This window comes from Ochotona princeps, chromosome 16 (genome assembly GCF_030435755.1).
Source record: "Ochotona princeps isolate mOchPri1 chromosome 16, mOchPri1.hap1, whole genome shotgun sequence".
NCBI classification, from domain to species: Eukaryota; Metazoa; Chordata; class Mammalia; order Lagomorpha; family Ochotonidae; genus Ochotona; species Ochotona princeps.
Window position 1 is genome coordinate 8,702,543 of NC_080847.1, and position 20,144 is coordinate 8,722,686.

General features: G+C 41.0%; 2 protein-coding genes across 2 annotated transcripts in view; one reads left to right on the forward strand and one right to left on the reverse strand.

Annotated features, from left to right (window-relative positions):
* CNTNAP4 (contactin associated protein family member 4) overlaps positions 1-20,144 on the reverse strand; it is a 557,001-nt gene that overhangs the window by 481,873 nt on the left and 54,984 nt on the right. The window lies entirely within an intron of this gene.
* On the forward strand, positions 6,439-6,942 carry LOC101523276 (small ribosomal subunit protein eS10-like). Its single transcript, XM_036492770.2, has one exon. The coding sequence runs from the start codon at positions 6,439-6,441 to the stop codon at positions 6,940-6,942; it is 504 nt and encodes a 167-aa protein (XP_036348663.2).

The window sequence follows — 20,144 nt, forward strand, 5'->3', positions numbered from 1 at the left end:
AAGCAGATTTGCAGAGAGAAGGAGAGACAAAGATCTTCCATTCGCTGGTTCACTCCCCAAGTGGCCTCAGCAGTGGGAGCTGAGCCAGTCTGCATCCAGGAGCATCCTCTGGGTCTGCAGAGCCTCAAAGCTTTGGGCCACCCTCTACTGCTTTCCCAGGCCACAAAAGACAGCCTGATGGGAAGTGGAGCATCTGGGACACAAACCAGTACTTATATGGGATCTCAGCGCGTGTAAGTTGAGGATTTAGCCACTAAACCATTGCACTAGTCCCAGCAAATCATTCTTAATATGAGCTATAAGCAAACAGTGGCTTTGGCCTTTTGTGCATGTCAAATGTGCCATATCTCTATTTCACTGCATCAATCTGCAAATAATCAATTGGATTCTTCTGAAATTACTTCATGCTCAGAGTATCCTCTATGAATAATCATCCAAGAGTAGAAACTGTCACTTCCTAAGAAATGCACTTTCTATTGGTACAATTACTTCAGGCATTTTGAAGGGCAAAAAACAAATTACACTTAAAATGAGGAAAAAAGAGCAAATGAATTATTAAACAACATTTACAGTATTTTCAATCTAGTTTTTATTCATTTGCTGCAGACTAAATGCAGTTCTGAGTATTGGGGCAGCTCTTGGGACTATGGGAGTAGAGCCAAAACACCTGCAAACACATGAAAATTCAGATGACAACCTTGCAAGGAATTAAATAAAATTTCTGTTTGCTCTGTTTCTACGTCAGGAAACTAGCTGGCCCAGAATAAAAAGTCCAGATAGTCGGACTCTGTAACAGCAACATCAGATTTAAGAAATTCTTCGCATCACTGCATGTCACCATCTCTTTTACAGCAGCCCCTTCTTATCTGGAGTCCACGCAGGAAAAAGGCGTGCCACCATCCAGACTATCACACAAATCCCCTGGCTGGCTCCACTTCCACACTGTGTACTGACTAAAGTCCCTTGGAAAAGGAAAGTGCCGCAAGAATAGCCAGAGATTGAAAATTAATGCACCAGAGAACACGTTGTTTTGGCCTTTTGTCTAAAGGGCAGAGGCAGACAAATGAGAGTGCAGAGCTGTGTGCCATATATAGGGATTTGCTTCTCACACAAAACCCCAAAGAAAACAGTGTATTCAAATGGTAATGAAGAGAAGGCCTGGGTGCAGATAATGGTGTATTAAACTTGGATGAGCTAATTGTGCATTTTCATGTGAATCAGCCTCCTGCTAAGACTCATTAGGAATGCACATTAAAGATATAGACAAGTGCACCGCCTTTTAATCAAGTGTCTTATTTCTAACAACACCATTAGTATTGTGAGCATTTTGGTAAGTGGAATTTTTGACTGAAATTTAATTGTGCAACCTGGAAATTTGATTCCATTTCAAAGCTGTATGAGTGTCTTCATGGGAAAAAAGAATGGGAAAGAAGCAGGGGTAGGGGCGTGGACGCCTGGAATAGGAAGTGATCAATGATTTTCTTTCCTCTTAAAAACTAAATACTACAGCCTGTTGGGCTGATTTCTGACTTGGAATCCATATAAATTCTCACAGAATATCGATCTACAGATGGTGCTGAGGAAACGGCAGCTGAGACCCCAGCAACGATCCTGAGTTAGAGTGAGAAGCTTTTCTGCGAAAAGATGGGGGAACGCAAGCGGCGGCCAGGGCCCCTAGCGCTGCTTCCAAGGCTGGGACGTTCCATCCGGGGCAACTGGCATCAAGAAGAGCAGAAAAACTACTCCTATGATTATGATTAGATGCTCAGCAGGACAGCAAAACATGATTTAGCTTATTAAGAAACTGAACTCCAAGTGGGTCAGCCTGTAAATTACAAAATTACTCGCATAAAAATGTTCTCTCTTTTTCTATTTTATGTTGCATTTCATTTGTAAGAAGCAGACACATAATATTTGGTTGCATTTTATTCCAAAGTGTGTTAAAGAGAGACAAAGGTTTTTTAAAAGACTACCACAAGGGGGTCTTTACCTTAACAAGCTGCGCTTAATTATGGAAGCCAGTTCTGTGCAACCAGGGCATACTAATCACCTGTGAGTTCTTGCTCTCAGCACCCTGTGTGGGACCAGAGATCCACCCAGGCAAGGAGGCTGCTAGCGCGCCAGGGATGCAAGGTCACAAATCCTACAGGGTCTTCAAGAGATGTTCCTGAGCAGTCCCAAGTCTTGGAGTCTCTGGAGGGTGAATGGCACTTTCCTATTTACTCAGCTGTATAAACAGTTGTGGCCCCTGAAGGAAGGAAAGTAGCACAAAGACCAGGGCATGGCAGTCAACCCAAACCCTAGGAAGAAAATCACAGAGAAGCTCTTTCCCACCACTTTGGCAGAAGGGTTGAAGTCACCAAATTCCTTGCCACAAGAGGACTGTCCTGCCTCCTAAAACTTGCTGACTCACCTCCGCAAAAGAGTCTGTATAGTGATAGAGCAATAGAGACTACCAAATCCAGATGTGAAGATACAACACGCGTTCCTACTTCCAAGTCAAAGGTGCACTCCCAATGAAAGTGTCTGGACATATTTAGACAATGGGAAGCTGGACTGTCTGATGTTGTCTGTACCAGCAATGTTAGGGCACACTTAAATACCAGACTGATGAAATTATAACCTGTTATGAAGCACTGTTGTAATAATATGGGGAAAATCCATCAAGAGGTGGGAATTGGGGGGGGGCAGGAATCTCAGACCCTACGTAAATGTACCATAAAATCCCCCCCCAAAAAAAAGGCAAAAAAAAAAAAAAAAAAAAAGAGGGAGAGGGAGAAAGAGTTCACAGAGCTGACACCGACAGGTGAGTCACTCTCCAAATGCCCTCAAAGACTCAGAAAGACCAAAGCCAAGGGCCCAGCACTCAATCCAAGTCTCCCAAATGGGTAACGGGTTTCTACTAGAACCTGCAGCTGCTGCCTCCCAGGGCTGTACTGCAGGAAGCCGCAATCAGGAACCAGGATGGGAAAGCACACGTAGGTACTCCGACTTGGCATGTAAACATCTTATCTAGAATACTGGTCTCTAAGTAGTCTAATCATTATTGTAAGTTTTACTTACTTATTCATGTGAAAGGTAGAGTAACAGAAGAGAGGGAGAAACAGAGAAAGATCATCTGGTTCACTTCCCAGTGGCAACAATAGCTGGGCCTGTGCTGGGCCAAAGCCAGGAACCAGGAATGCCATCCAAGTCTCCTAAGCGGGTAGCAGGAACCCATCACCTTCTGTCTCCCAGGCACATCAGTAGGAAGCTGGACTGAAAGCACAGAGTAGCCTGGACTCCAATCAGGCACTCCTATATGGAATGGATTAACCTACTGTACCACAACAATCAGTACACACACACACACACTTCATTTACTATTTCCAGGCTCTAGGAAAGAATTTCAATTCATCATTTAAGACCAGCAATTTTTTTGGCTAATGTTTTAAGTGAAAACCTCCATCTCAAAAAAAAAAAATCAAAAAACTTTATATTAAGGAGATCCTAACATCTCTATCTAATAATACCAAATAATAATTTGCCTTCTATGAATAAAAGCAAAAGATAAACAATAGATTTTAGAAAAGCACTGAGAATGAGCACAACAAACAAAAAAGATAAGATATATTGTTAATACACACACAGTTAATCTAATTAATCAGAGCAAATAAAAGAGGCCAACAGAAAATTGAGCAAGATATTAGCAAGCAAGCTACAAGGAAGTCCAAACATAGAGCTATTAAAGACAAAAAGGTTTGACATTGCTAGGTTTCCAGATGATGCAGCCACAATGAAGCATACTTTTCAACTCATCAGATTACCCAACATTTTAAAAATCACAGCACACTGTTACGAGATTAACAGAATTTTTGTAGAAACAGCAAGTTCCACCATCACTTCAATTCTAGGAATTTCAGACTTAAAATGCACTGTTTAAGAAGAGAATGAAATATAGAAAACATATGAGAGCTCAGAGAAGGGCTGTATAAATATATCCCAAACCATTGAAAGACTCTGGAGGGGAGGTATACTGAGAAGACAATTTTCTTGAATTAATTTATTTGAAAGGCAAAATTAGAGAGAGAGGGAGAGACAATGACAGAAAGAGATTTTTTTTTGTCTTCTAGTTTACTCACCAAATGATCACAACATTGGAGAGGACCCAGGCCAGGTCAAGCCGGGAGCCGAGAACTAGATACAGGCCTCCCACATGGGTACAGGGGCACAAGGACTTGGCTCATCCTCTGGTGCTTTCCCAAGCCATAAGCAGGGAGCTGGAGCAGAAATGGAGCAGCCGTGACTAGGAATGGTGCCCATATGGGAAGCTGGTGCCGCACGAGAAGGATTAGCTTGCTATGCCACCATGTCAGCTCCCCCACATTAATATTTAAGCATTTCTATTGTCTTAACTTGCAACTATTAATTTGTACTTTTTTCTGCTTGGTATGTTTCTGTATATATCATATCTCATCTATCATATATATGTCATTGTATACTACAAAATATACATGTATGATATGCACTGATTTTTACCATTAATTTATTAGCTTGTGCTCCTTGAATCTCTAATTACTCCTTACCCTCAACTGAAGATCTGAGTCATGTGAGGATGCCTTGGGTATATCTGTCTGGCACCTTTTTCCTGAAAACTGACAAAGCAGGCAGCTTCTCACTGCAGTCTGTGCTGCATGAGGCTGCAAGAAGGGCCTGCCTCATCTAACCACCTGCCTCTTCATCTTCATGTAAGACAGAGTCTCCAAAGCCACTCTGCACGGAGGATCCTAATGGGTGTTTCCGCAGCATAACTATTAGCTTTAAAGAATAGTGGAATGTACCCAGACTAACATAGTTAAGAAAAAGGCACATGCTTGTGGTTTACACAAAGGGATGTAGAATTTTTAAAGACAGACTTCACGATCAAACCACGTGGAGGCTCTCGAGTGCGGTCCAAAGCTGCGGTCCAAAACCTGCATCAACTAACTGCCTGCGTGGGAAATAGGAGTAATCATCTTGTTGGTGGAACACACGCCATTTACCTAATTAGCTACACGTACACACTGCAATCAAAGTCCACCATCAGGTAATGGTAGGTATTCAACTCATGGTGGTCTCTATTATGACAATTTAGACAGAAACTGGTCCCATCCAGCATTATGTGATAAACACTCTCCACTGGAGACTAAAACCAGATACCATTTAATGTGGCTTTGTTATATTTATATGAAACCTTTAAAGAAATGATGGGCAGAAGTAAGATTAGACATGCCCCCTGACGGCTTTGGAGGTAGACCCAGGGTCATTGTTGGTGCTTCCCAATCTGATTCTTGATAAAAGGGAAATTTTATACTTACATGAGAATAGAATGAGTGGTTCCAAAACTTGTGGGTTTTCCTTAATGGGAGGCATACGACCAGCAGACACAAGCTGCAATTTGGACTCTCTGCCTTGTGTTCTGCCAGCAGCTTGCCTGGGAGACAGCTGAGGACAGGGCATGGACGAGAGAGACAGAAGACATGCCTCTTGGCTATTGAGCAACGATCAGCGAGGCTGGATGACAATCAAGCACAATTAGCTCTTGCCTACCATGTTATGTAAACTGCTTTCTTGTTTTTGGACCTCACTAAACCCCATGGTTTCAAACACATCCTACAGTTTAACAGATTTCTGCTTATACTGTCTTGAGCAGTGTCATCATTTTCAACAGGATTCATTAAGAGCAGTTCAGCCATTTGTTTTTCCAAATCCTTGCTTGTTAGTCCCGACATTTATGGGCCTTTATCTCACAACACTTACAGCCACGAAAACTAAAATTCTGATATATTGTCCATGTAAGATCCAGAATGACCTGCACATTTTCAGATGTATTTTCACATTTACTTTTATGCTTTGAAAAGCTCCACATTTGCTTTGCTGATTCTGCCCAGGGGGCACTCGGTGCTCTAAGAAAAAATATGAACAACAAAAATGGGATTGGAATGCTCATTGTTCTAGTTAATGAACTTCATTCCCCAAGCGCTTGTTCAAGCTGCGGTCTGCGCACTGAAGGCAAGGTGAAGTTATCATCTTTGGTTCTTCCACATGCGGCCAGTTTCTGCAGCATGTAGAGACTCAAGTTAGTAGAGACTAAGAAATGAGAAATCTCCAGTTAATCGTAGGAGGACGTGTTAAAACAGAAGTTCTTTATGCGAAGGAGCTAAGAGAATGGGACCTTCACACAATATGATCAACTAAATAAAAGATAATTAGGGCTGCTAACTGAGAAAGCAAATACAAAGGTCATCATTTGTCATCAAAATTGTTTCTGGCCTTCTTTGAAGTTAAGATAAAAGTTTCAATTTTAAAACTGGGAAACCACAGAAACTTGCTAATGAGACTTTTATCTTGGTACTAAATTTTAACGGAAATGTTCATATAGGAATGTTTTTTTAAAAACTGTTTGCCTCAGCAACTGCTATGCTGATGCCCAAGAACCAGATTGTTATCTATGATCTCCTCTTCAAGGAGGGAGTGATGGTGGCCAAGAAGGGTGTCCACATGCCCAAGGACCCGGAGCTGTCAGACAAGAACATGCCCAGCCTGCACGTCATGAAGGCCATGCAGTCCCTCAAGTCCCAAGGCTACAAGAAGGACCGGTTCGCCTGGAGACACTTCATCCGGTACCTCACCAATGAGGTTATCCAGTATCTCCACGATTACCTGCACCTGCCGCCCGAGATTGTGCCCACCCTGTGCCGCAGCCAGCCAGAGAAAGGCCTGGAGGGGGAGCCACCTGAAGGGCTCACACAAGGAGAAGCCAGCAGAGACACTTACAGATGGAGTGCTGTGCCTCCTGGTGCTGACAAGAAAGCTGAGGATGGGGCTGGGTCAGCAACTGAATTCCAATTTAGAGGTGGATTTGGTCATGGACGTGGACAGCCAACTCAGTATATTTGGAGGAGATTATTTTGTGTTAAATAAATGTATAGCCACAAAAAAAAAGCCTGAACTTAGATAATGATTATTACAGGCAGAGAGCACAGGGATGGCAACAGAGAGAGGGTGCCTAAAGACTACTGAAACACAGAAAAATGGGCTCACATTGTAGCCCAGCAGGTAACAGGTTAAGCCACTTTGTGCAACACCAGCACCCAATCCAGTCCAAGCCCCTGCTATTCATACTTGGGAAGCCAGGAGATGGTTCCATTCCTGGGTCCCCTGCCATCCACACGGCTCATTTGGATGTGTTTCAGGCTCCCATCCTCAGCGGATGTAGCCATTTGAGGCGTGAACAAGCAGAAAACAAGCTCTCTGTTTCCATCTCTGAGTCTCTAAAAATCTACTTCTCAAATAAATAAGTTCTTAAAAAAAATCAGATACAAATAACAGGTCCTAGTGTTACACAACTCAGTGGGGCAAAACGGATCACAATCATGCTTACACGCTACACTAAGAACTGGAAAAAAGTAGATAGGCTCTGAACACTCAGGAAGTGTGGAAGGGTGGGGATGCTTATGCTGCATGCTTTGTGTAAATGTTGTTGTGCTCCAGGAAGGTGTCTGAGCACTGCATGTCAATCATACATTGTTAGGGAGTGGATGCTGCACACGACGGCTAAGGAGTCACCTGTAACACATCCCATCTGTAACTACCTGGGTATGGGTCCTGGCTCCATTTCAGATTCTAGCTTCCTGCTAATGCTTCTTGTGGAGGAAGAGGGTGATAGCACAAGTAATAGGGTCCCTGCATCCTGTGTGGAAAACTCAGATTGAGTCCAGACTCCCAGAATGAACTTGGCCCAGACTTGGCTATCGTGGGCATTTAAAGAGACCCTCAGTTCATCAGAGTTCACTCTCTATCCCCACCCTCCTTTCCAAAAAAAAATCCTGAAGAAAATATTTTAATAAAGAAAAAAGAAACACTTATTACCCAGGGTATATGTTGGAGAAACATTCCTGAACCATCTTTGATAAGCTGACTTTTAACAATCATTTTGACTTTTTAAAAATTGCACTGCTTTCATTTCAACTCCTATTCACTTACATTACTTTCATATGAGCTCCAGCTGTAGGTTTGCTCTTTTGTGAACTTAGGGAAATTCACCCAGGCATGCCCAAGTAGGATCTTCTTCAGTGAATAACACAATATAGACGAAGCAGATAAAATGTATTAGTTATGCAGCTACAATCACAACCGACTAAGTGGGAAAATCTGTTTATTTGTGTTTATACTCCATGGAAGAATTATAAAAAATTTCATCAAAGCAGTCTTTAGTACGGATTGGGATAGAAGACTCAAACAGCTTTTATTTTTTTTAAATGTCTATTTATTTTCATTTTATTTGGAAAACAGACAGAAATCTTCCACCATTGGTTCACTACGGAAATGCCTGCCTGGCTTGAGCTCAATCTAGGTGCCCACGGCATTTCAGCGACCCTAGTACTTCAGCCATCACCTGCTGCCTGGTACATGCCAGCAGGAAGTTGGAAGCCGAAGTAGAAATGAAACTCCTCCTAGACACATGGATGTGGGATAACAGAGTCCCAGACAGCATCCTAATGAACACCTGCCCCAAACAACCGCTTTTAAAGTTCGCTGGACGAAGGCAGCAAGGTTAGAAGTGAGTGAACATGGTGTGACCCATCAGTGAGATGCAGTTGTTACCGTGATCAAGAACAGGAGCTGGCAGATGGCAATCACTATCTTAGGTTCTGACTTAAAATATCTGCTGTGGACAGCTGTCTGGCGAAGTCATCATCACTTGAGACAGACACTCATTTTCTATACTGGAGTGCCAGGGTTTGAGTCCTGGATCCACTTCCAATCCAACTTTCTGTTCATGTGCACCTTGGGAGGCACAAAAAGTTGACTGAAGTAATAGAGTTCTTGCCATCTCTTCGGAGCCCCGAGCCTGGCCCAGCGTTAGGAGAGTAAACAACTCAGACCGACCTCTGTCTCTTACCCACTCTCACCCTCTCGCCTGTATCTCTCTCTCCCTTTCAACTAAATGAAATGAATTAACACCTAAAAAACCAAAGTATCTGTTAATCTTCTAATGATAAAACACATCCCAAACTTAATCTACAAGTATAAAATTTCATTTGTGCTGGTATTAACTGCTTCTCCAAGCACATAAAATTGTGCTATAGGACTTTCTATCAAGCATATCATTGAAGAATTTTCCTTGATATCATTTTTCTTTACTGGGAATTCACAGGATTTGTGTTCATTTACTTAATGCTTGATTCCCCATGACAGAGTTAGTGGTTATGTCTATTTTTGTTCATCTAGGAGGTACATGGTGGCTACAGTAATTAGTTTCAATGAGAGAATTAATGAATCCTGTGAACTCATCACTTTCTTCTGATTCTATTTAATTTTGCTCATTACCTTTCACTTTTTTAAAGAAAATCTTAAATTCACATCTCTCAAGCTATCCTGAACATAGTTGTCACTTAAGTTATCCTAAAACATAATTATATCATGTCACACTTCCACTTAAATGTTTTGCACACATCTTCATTATCTAGAGACAAGGCCAGAACGTTGGAGTTCTCGGATTAAATTAAACCCAAAATCCCTGAACATTGTGTATAATAACTGATTTGCTCTTGTATGCGTTCAGACTGATAATAGCTATCTACCAAATGTGTGAGGATTAAGAAAATCACTCAAGTAATTTGTGGACTGCTGTGCTCTCAGGTATAATCTCAGTTGAGAAAGACCAGTGTGTGCTCCTCCAACTCCTTCACATTCCCAACAGGCTGTTTTGCTGGCACCCCTGGGTGCTTCTGCTGCCACCTGCTAGTATTCCCATGTCCGTGTGTAGCCACTGCCTTCACTATGAATCCCAAATACTCCATTGAAACAACCCACTGAAGATTATATTTTTTCTTCAGGCTCTCTGAATATTGTTGCATGAGGCTGCATTTAGTTTACTATTCCAGGTATTTTGTGTTTTTAAACTTCTGTCTGTACCTTGATGCCTGACCCTTGGTACACAGAGTAGAGTTCTGTCTCCTGCAGAGTGGATGCCAAGTTCAGAAGGTAGACCATAATGCCATTTCAGAAAAAGAGCTAAGCAGAGCTGTAACTTCATGGACAGATGCAAGATAAAGTGCAACTGCCCTCTGATACAGAATGGCACCTCCCCTACCCCGGCCTGGCACAGGGAACTCCCGTTCATAGCAAACAGCTTCGTGGCGGGGAGTTAAGCACCAGGAGAAAACATCAAGGGCTGATTATTTATCTTCTGCTTTCAGACTTGTGCTCTTCATTAGAACACAAAGATCACACAAAGAGGGAGAGAAACTTTGTATGACACAGAGAAAATCACACTTTATACTTATCATTTCTACTGCAGGAAGACGGGTTGACATAATTGAACAGAGAGTGAGACACTTCCTTTCAAAATTGTCACGTAACACTGTCCTTCAAAATCCAAGATGCTTCCTTTGACTTTGCTTGAGGCTCACTTTTCGAATTTACATCTGTTCTATGCAAAAGTCATGAGAATTTTGAGCAGTTGTTTACACACACATTTTCACTCTGAATACAGCTCAGAGGGTGATGCTGGAAGCCCATATCAGAGAGCCAGTTTGAGCCCTAGCTGCTCTGCTTCTGATCTAGGTCCCTGTTGATGCAGCACGGAAAGCATTGGATGACAGCCCAAATGCTTGGGCCCTGCCACCCAGTGGGAGACCCAAATGGAGTTCCTGGTCCCTGGCTTCCGCCTGGCCCAGCCCTGGTTTTGGTGGGCACTGGAAGAGTGAACAAGCAGATGGAAGAACTTTCTATCTGTGCCTGTTGCATTGCCTTCCAAATAAGTAACTAAATTAAACTCTTCTTGATGAAATACAATGTGTGTACACTCATATGCAAGCATCTGCAAGTAACAGGCATAAGATTACACACACATGCTGATATACTTTGGGATTTCCAGACAGTTTCAGGTTCTATATTCAATTGCTAACTTTATGAAACTCACTGTAATACATGTCTCATTGTCTGCAAAGTGACTGTGACATTATTTTATTATACAAATTTGCCTGGCACATTCTCACTTGCAGTATTTGATTCTCACTGGCTACAATGTGTGAAAGGTAAACATGTATTTTTAAATACTTAAAGATTCAAATGGTAAATCAATCACCTGAAGTATTTAACAGTCAATGCTTTCATATGAAATCATTACTGTTTATTTCAGAGGTTGCTTACCAATTGCATTAGAAGAGTGTCTCTTTTTGGAAAATTAATTCATTTGAAACTGCTTGCCTTTGAACAAGAGAAGAGTTAAAATCAAAATGTCCCGAAAAATCATGAAAATTAATATTGTTGATGTTGGCCAAGTTCTGGAGAGTTCCTGGTAGGCCTTAGTTTGACTCATGGCCTACCTATCACAAATCTGTTACAATAGAGACCTGCATGCCACCTCTGCACTACTTCTTTCCATTTAAATTTCAAAGAAACATACATAAAGAAAGATACAGACTTTTAGGTATTTAAGTATGAACGGTTTTACTGTAACAGTTCACATTGAAATAACTAAATGAAATAACTAAAGAAATAACTAAAAATGTCTTCCTTGGGCTTTAACCTGTTTTGTATGAAAACAAAGAAAAAAATGATGTATGATAGAAAAGGAAACATTGAAACAAACTACATAAAATAACATGAAACTAAAGGCACAGTACGTGACAGATCACACTAAGTGAAATAAGAAATGCCAATCAAGCCTCTGACTGCAAAACAAAAGGCATAGTTAGCCCTGCAATCACCCAACCTACGTCTTGCTCAGGTTCTTCACTGATACAAATTCCTGAACACCATACCAAGAGTAAATCCTTCTTTCGATGGGAATTTGTGCTCCATTAAAAAACTGGCAATGATCTGTAATTGAAGTTTTGAAACTATTAGACCACCTAGTTTAAAAAAAAAATGGATGTGGTGGCATAGTAGGATAATTTTACTCCTGTGGCACTAGCATTCCATATGGACGCTGGTTTGAGTCCTGACTGTTCTACTTCTCAGCCAGCTCCCTGCTTATGGCCTGGGAAAGCAGCAAAGGATGGCCTAAGGCCTTAGAACTCTACACCCACATAAGAAACCCAAAAGAAGTTCCTGTCTCACAGCTTCAGATCAGCCCAGCTCTTGGCTGCTGCGACCATTAGGAGAGTGATTCAGCAAATGAAAGACCTCCCTCTGTCTGTTTTTCTCTCTTTCTATAACTCCTTCAAGTAAAAGGTTTTTAAATACATACTTTCTAAAATAAGAACCCAACAAACTACTTGAAGAAAGCTTATCATGTGACATTATTTTACAATTTGCAACGGCAGCATCAAATTACAGCTCATGAAAAAGTTGGAAGCCCAGAGAGTCAATCATGCAGACCAATTAGGAAGAAGAATCCCTTTCCTACAATGCAGCAGCAATGATATGCTTCAAATCGTTAATTTGAAGTAGCTTAATGACTGGGAAAACTTTACCAATCATCTAATCTTTAGTCAATTATAAGTAGAAAGAAACAAATCTTACTCAACTATCAGCTAATTGTGTATGTGTGTTTGAGAGACATACATAGGGAGAGACACAGACAGACAAAGCAACACAGACAGACAAAGCAAAAGACAGAGCTCTCACATACTAGCTCACTTTCTGAATGCCCATGAATGTTGCAGCTGGGGCCAGGCCAAGGCCAGGATTGGCACCAGGAGCCGTGAACACAACCCAGATCATCTACCTTATGTACGGCTGGAACCCAATCACTGGAGCCAACCCCAGAGCCTCCTAGGGTTTACATTGGCAGTGAGCTAGAATCAAGAGCCAGAGCCAGCACTCAAACCCACGCACTCCAAGGTGAAATGTGGATGACTTAACTATCGGACAAAAGGCACTCCTATGGCTCTTCAAACTCTCACATCTTGGGATGAGCATTTGACCTCGCAGTTAGTACGTGGGTGCAATGTGCCCACATCCTGGATCAGAACATGGGGTTGATTGTTGGAGACCTGGCTCTACTCCCTATTCCAGCTTCCTGCTATTGTGCACGCTGGGAGAGACACGACTCGAGTTCTCTGCAACCCACCCGGGAAGCTTGGACTGTCATCCAGACTCCTGGTTCTAGGCTAGCCCACTGTCAAATTCTGTGCATTTGGAGGGTGAATCAGTATATAGCAAATAGATTCTTCCTTCTCTTTCCCTCACTCTCTTCATTCTCATATATTAAAATTTTTAAGGGTATATTCATAACCCAGTATGCATAGAAGACACAAACTACAAAAAATGCACAAATAAAGAGACTTAGAAGTAGAGATGTGTTACCTTTTTTCTTATTTTTTTCTGAAGATTGAAAGATTTTTCAAAATTATTTATATATATGTGTATATATTTATACATGTGTGTGTATATATATATTCTGAGGGGGCATGGTAAGAATAACTTCAAGCTCATACAATTTTTGAGCAAATTAAGTGGAATCCTTACATACATCCTATAGTAGTACTATATCTTGCACACTTAGTAAAAATTCAGTTAACACTGGTCAGCATTACTTACTACCATCAATTCCAGATACCATGGATGGACATACAAAATGTTAACAGGAGGGACTAAGCCATGCACTACAACCAGATATGTCATTTGTGCTTTGACTGACAAACTCTGCTGCAGGTGCTTGAGGAAGAGAACAAAAGGAAAGGACTGGCAGTGCGTTGCCCATGTCTGCCAGAGGAGAAGTGCCACAGAGCTAGTGGGACCGAGACTGTGAGTATCTCAGCTGGCTGAGCACTGTTCTGGGGTTAAACATACACTTTTTTTTCAAGCAGCATAAAACGTACACAAGCAGAACTTCACCTGACACGTGAAGATATGATTTGATCAATGCTACAGGATAAACCATTGGACTTTGTTGGTCTTTTTAAGGTAATTTATGTTCATATACTGTGTCTTAGGAGGGATTTGTGGCAATGTTCAGGAGAAATGTTTTGCTATAATCCAGTTCCACTTTCCAGGCAGACACTGGACGCCTCCCTTGCACAGGCTGCAGCTTTACATGGCATGCAGGCAAGAGAAAAACACCCACAAGGAAAAAGCAAGAAATATTTTGTTCATGGTTCTACTAGATGTGAGATTGCTACAGAATTCAAAGCCGATTCTGACACACAAACACTGAAGGTAGTTTGACGGAGTGAGCGGATGAAAGCTTAGCTGGTTAACTGCTCTATTTTTAAGAGCAGGAGCAAAGACGTGGCAGACAGCCACAGCAAATTTCATTGCTGACTAGAAAAGTGCCTCTGGGCTGAGGGTCTTCAGATTAGGCAAATGCCATCAACCCCAAAACTGGAGACAGACGTGGTTGGAAACCCTCACACGTGGGACTAGAAAGTCAAGGGGTTACCTAGCAGGCTAATTCATCTCTGGGGAGAGCGTGGAGGGAGGAGGGAGACAGAAGAGATACAGGGAGGGTCAGAAAGACAGGAAGCTCAGGGGCGGTAGAGACAAGAGCAGACCATCAGAGCCACTGCCAGGATGACATGGCACCGTGCACTTAGGGTTCTGCTATCTGAGGAATGACAGCTTGGGCTCTGTGGTTCCCTGGGTAGGAAAAGAATGTTGCACATCTGCCTGTCTAGAATTCCCCCATTCTTGGCTGGCAGCAGGTGGAAGGGTACTGGATGATTATTGCAGGCACTTACAGGAAACACTACATTGTCAGGAACTGAATGGGAAGAAACCAAATCACTCCCTCTTTCTCCAGTTACCATGTTCAATTCTGCCCTGCTCTCAATTTAGGAGCAACCGAGCAATCCTGAACATCAGGGCTGGGGGCTTCTTTTTGTTTGTTTTGTTCATTCGTTTGTTTGTTTGGCAGAGATCTATAAAACTTGCCAGTCCTGAGCTTTAGCATCTTCTAAATCACCAGTCCCAGAACATTTTCCTGCCTGATGACAGTTGCTGGACAATCGATCAAGCCAGAGGGTTGGTGGGTAGTGGATATGAGGTGCTGCACCAATGCTCTCTGTATGGGCTCTCAGTGGGAGGACGAGGTGCTGGCATGGAGACAGACACATCTAGCCAAACTCCACTGGGTTTCCTTATAAGGTTTTCCTTCAAGCTGAGATCCAGAAGCAAACGGTTCAAAATCCATTGGGTGAAAGCTGCCACATCCCCTTCTACAGGGCTCATTCTCCGTATGTGCTCAGGACTTTTTTCTCATATTTAATTAAAAAAAAATACACAGGTAGTCAACACTGCCGTAGGCCTGGGACGCTGTTAAAGTGTAGCAGATATATCACAACAAAAAACGCATTGTCTGTCCTTAGCTCATATTGTCTACTTGCTTGCCACTGCTGGGGTAAAAAAAAAAAAAGATACAGCAGAAAACACTCAGTAAGACAGAATTGCTAAGCAGCTGGCTAATCATGGACGGTGCAATTATATATTTTCATTCTGGCTCTGAAAAAGGAAACACTTAAAATGAATGAAATATGCATCAGCGCCTCCAGCAATGAAATTAAGCCACCTTATTAACTGTGCAATTTTTTTTTTACAAAGGTTCCAAGAAAGACTCATTAGGTCTTTTGTTTGAATTGAACTTCATTGCCTATTCCATCTTAATTCCAGAATATAAACCAACTCTCACTTAAACACCTTATTTTTTAGTGACATATAATGAAAGAAGTATTTGGATATTTTAGAAAATGAACACATATTTGAAATAAAACAAAGTCAACATTAGCTGTCACCTACTGTGTTAGGCTTGTTCTTGATAGTGGTTATGTATTTGTTACGATCATTACTTACCAGTATCATGACACTAAAATCACCATGCTAGGTATATTCACAGCATATCATTAATATTGTTTTAAAAGCCAAGGAAGACAGGAATTACCACTGTCACTTACTAAATAAGATAGACATTTCAGAGTACAAATTCCTGACACTCTCACTGCTAGTAAGTCATAAGACTCTATTAAATCCCACGTTGGAATAGTCCCCAAAGTCCACAAGCATTCATCTCCTCCTATTTCCATATAAAAACTTGTCAAAGATCAATGAGAAAATACATAATTTATGTCTTATTCTTATATGGGTCAATCTAATTATACTAATGTAATGTTAGACGTTTTCATTAAATGCTAGCTATATTGCTCATAAATGTTTTATAAATATTAATCTCAAAATTATTCAAGACTCTAAATACTTAATATTAAAATTCCACACATTATTATTGCTTCTTCACCTTTCGGATCTCACCCAAAGAAATAGTCACAAAATGAGAATGTTATTGGAAAAATTTTTTATTGCCAGGTTTTTAATCACTTTGAAATGATATTTGGCATCCTCACCAAGTAGAAAGAAATTATATATCCCACTGGAAAGGTTCTGTCAAGAAGATTAAGTGTAAACTCATAATAAAGGAGCAAGCACATACCTAGAAACAACGCTTGCTTCACCAGAAAGTTGTCTCCATCCTTCCCAAATTTTATAACACACCAGTCAAAAATACAAAAGACACAAAACTGTTATCTGTATGAGTTAAAATCAAAACTCCCAATGCAAGTATTACGAATGTACTTCACATTAAGCATATATTTATAAGATTCTTCTTAAACCACCAGATATTGTCTGTATGTATAAGCCAAGAGTCTGTGATTCGAATAGTAAAACCAAGGCTACTTTAAAAGCTCTACCACTAACCCAGCACGACTCCAGTCTGCCAGCGGGTTAATGACATCCTTATTGTGGACACCATCAACAGCCCAATGATCTCTCTGGCTTTAAAGTTTTAAGAAAATATAATTCAAGAAAACTACTTATGGAAGCCAAGCATACACTCTCTTCTGAATGTCAAGCAGGTTCTTAGCTCACAGTTATTTAGGAGTCAGCATTATCATTTGCATCCTTTCACAACTAGAAGAGCCTTTTAATGTCTACAACTGAAAACATGATCATGGAAGAACTTCTGGATAAGATTACAAGGGCAACTGTTCAATGAAAGTCACGTCGCCAATAATTGCAAATAATAGTTCTCCGGTAGGTATTCCTCCCTTCAGGTCAGGATACTGACAAATCCTCACCACCAGACAAAGCTAATAAACTTGAAACAAGAGCTTAGATAGAAGCAATTAACCCTATCTAGATACTCCTAAATAAAGTCATGAAAAGCATCAGGAGCTTCCCTCAGAAAATGGGCAATCAGAAATCCTTAAGGACTAACGGGTGGCACCCTGGATTAGGAATCAAATGAGTACCCTAGTTTATATTTTCGGTTTAAGCTCAAACTAGTTGTATGACTTGGATTTCCATTTTCCCAACTCAAAGAATTATAGAAGACAAAGAAAGACTGCTGAATTAAATACAAAGTATTCTGAAGCTGAAATGCTAAAATTCCTAAATGGAGACACAAAAGAGTTGGTTTTGGGGATCTCATTTCTGTATCTAAAATTCCAGTGGCTTGGAGAATCCTCCACACACCATTCCTTTCCACAGTATGCTGGCTCTTTTGAGAGCTCTCCTTAACAAGAACCAAGATTAGACTCATATTATTTGTACAGGTGCCCTCTTACCTGCGGACTGTTCTCAAAGTAAAGATGGGAGGGCAGGGTCACAATGGCATAAACATTGAAGACAGTTGTCCAAGTGGCAACCTGTATAGCTGTTCAGTTTTTCTGGGCTACATGGGATTGGAACATGCAGGAGATCTGTCTAGATTCGAAGTGGGGTGAATGTTCACGAAATAAAAATCTACTACATTGGGAAAACTCATATAAATAAAGTCATGGGGCCCAGCACGGTAGCCTAGCAGATAAAGTCCTTGTCTTGAATGCACCAGGATCCCATATGGGCACCGGTTCTAATCCCGGCAGCCCCACTTTCCATCCAGCTCCCTGCTTATGGCCTGGGAAAGCAGTAGAGGACGGCCCAACGTGTTGGGAACTCTGCACCCGTGTGGGAGACCTGGAAGAAGCTCCTGGCTCCTGGTTTTGGATTGGTGCAACTCCAGCAACTGTGATCACTTGGAGAGTGAATCACTGGAAGGAAGATCTTCCTCTCTGTCTCTCCTCCTCTCTGTATAACTGATTTTGCAATAAAAAATGAATAAGCCTTAAAAAAAAAGAAATAAAGGCATAAAGAACTAGGCATATAGTTTAGACAGGTGAAATCACTGTGCATTTAGCTATAAATTCTAATGGGAGATAGATTTAACTGATGACTATCTACTCTCATTTGGGGAAATTTATGATTGACCATACCTTGAAGGAAAAATTAATATGATAGCCTTTTATGTACATTTCTGCCCCAGATGCTTTTAAGATTAATCAATACCTAAAGAAAAAATTAAAGGTTGAAATCTCACAGAAGCATTTAGTACATTTCAAAATGAAATGCATAAATGTTTCAGTTCATTCACATCTAAACTGAAAAGTAGCCTAATCCCAGGAGGTTTACCCCTGGCAATGTTAGCGAAAATAACACATCACCAAAAAGGGGTCTGCATATTCCAAATCAAATGGAGAATTTCACAGATCATTTTAAGTAGCTTTGCAGCTGCATAGGATGCGTGTGTGTGACCACTATGGACGTGTGAATGTGTAGTTGAGTATACATGTGTATGCTTATAGACCAGTGTCTGTGTATGCGTGCACGAAACACAGAATCTACATGCAGGAAATGTGGAATATGGGCATCTGTGCAGGAATCTGTGTGTACATACCTAGCTCCTGGTGTGTTTTTACAAAATGAGGAAATCACTCAAAGATCAAATACACTTCTCTTACCAGAAATACAAAAAAAAAAAAAAAAAGTCTTCAGCTACACAGACATTCTTTTCACTAAATAGTGAATTACACCTATGTACACAGTGAAACTTGACTATTGCAATTTGCAGAAACAATAAACAAGGCATGGTTTTGGCATTTTACTTTAGTAAATGTAGATTATAATCATTTTTTAAAGCTTTGCTATGAACCAAGATACATAAAGGGCAAATATACATTAACCTCATAAGGGAAAAATACCCTGAATATTACGGAATATAACTATTAATTTATTTTTGCATTCAAGAATAACTATGTGATTTTTTCTTTTGTACAGAGATATAATTAACAAATAAATCATATCAATACAGGCCAAAAGTCAAAATACAAAAAAAATGGTTTGAAGCATTTTGCAAAGATTAAATGCTTCTAGAAATAACAAAATTATTATGGTAAGAACTGGGGTGGCAATGATGCAGCTCTAATTTTTCAATGGTTATTGGGAAATTAGGCAGTTAGATGTTAATGGTCATACTAAATCCATAATGAGAAAGCAAACTATCACATTAACACACACCATATGTTTACAATCACTTTGCTATGGTTACTCTGCCATTTCTAAGGGGAGAGGAAAAGTTCAATTTAAATTGGGAGGAGAAATAAGAGTACATTCTAAGCCAAAGCCAGAAATAGGAATTTTTCTCCAATTTCCTCTCTAGCAAGGATCTTGAAGTCTCCACACTTTGCCAATGATTTTTTTAAAAGCTCATCAATTTTCTTGCCTCCATCCTCAGACATACAAGCTTATATGCTTTGTTCTTCCTTGTCCTCAGTTCCCCTATTATGTATCTGATGTTTTCCTTAAGGTATGCCTTAGTCATGGTAAAGAATGGTCCCTACCTCATTTCCCAAACTCTAGGATGCATGGGCTCATTTGCAGTGTCACCCTCAACTCACGCCAACTCCCTCATCTATCACACAGTCACACTTTTTGGCCCATTCACAAAATCTACTATTTGGCCCAGCACAATAGCCTAATGGCTAAATCCTCACCTGCTTGTGGCCTGGGAAAAGCAGGAAAGGATGGGCCAAAGCCTTAGGAACCTGCACCTGCTGGGGTCGGTGATGTGGGTGTGGAAGACATGAAGGTGTGTAGAGTATTGTTCCACTGCAGGCAGGGCCGCAAGAAATTTTCTGCTGCATGGCAGGGCCCGGCAGATATCTCTACGACCACCTGAAGGCATTTCCACCTCCCTTTGCATGGACACCTCTGCTGAATCTATTTAGGCATTGTCTGCCTCTGCGGAGTTAATGTTTACTACCAATGTGAGCTTGGAAGTTGATGTTGCTGATACCGTTTTACAAAAACGGCCTTTTATTATTGCTGTCTCTGCCCCCATTGACCATATACTAATCAAGGGTGTT

Bases quoted from the DNA above. Each gene is read 5' to 3' on its own strand.
- LOC101523276 (XM_036492770.2), top strand. From the start codon at position 6,439: ATGCTGATGCCCAAGAACCAGATTGTTATCTATGATCTCCTCTTCAAG.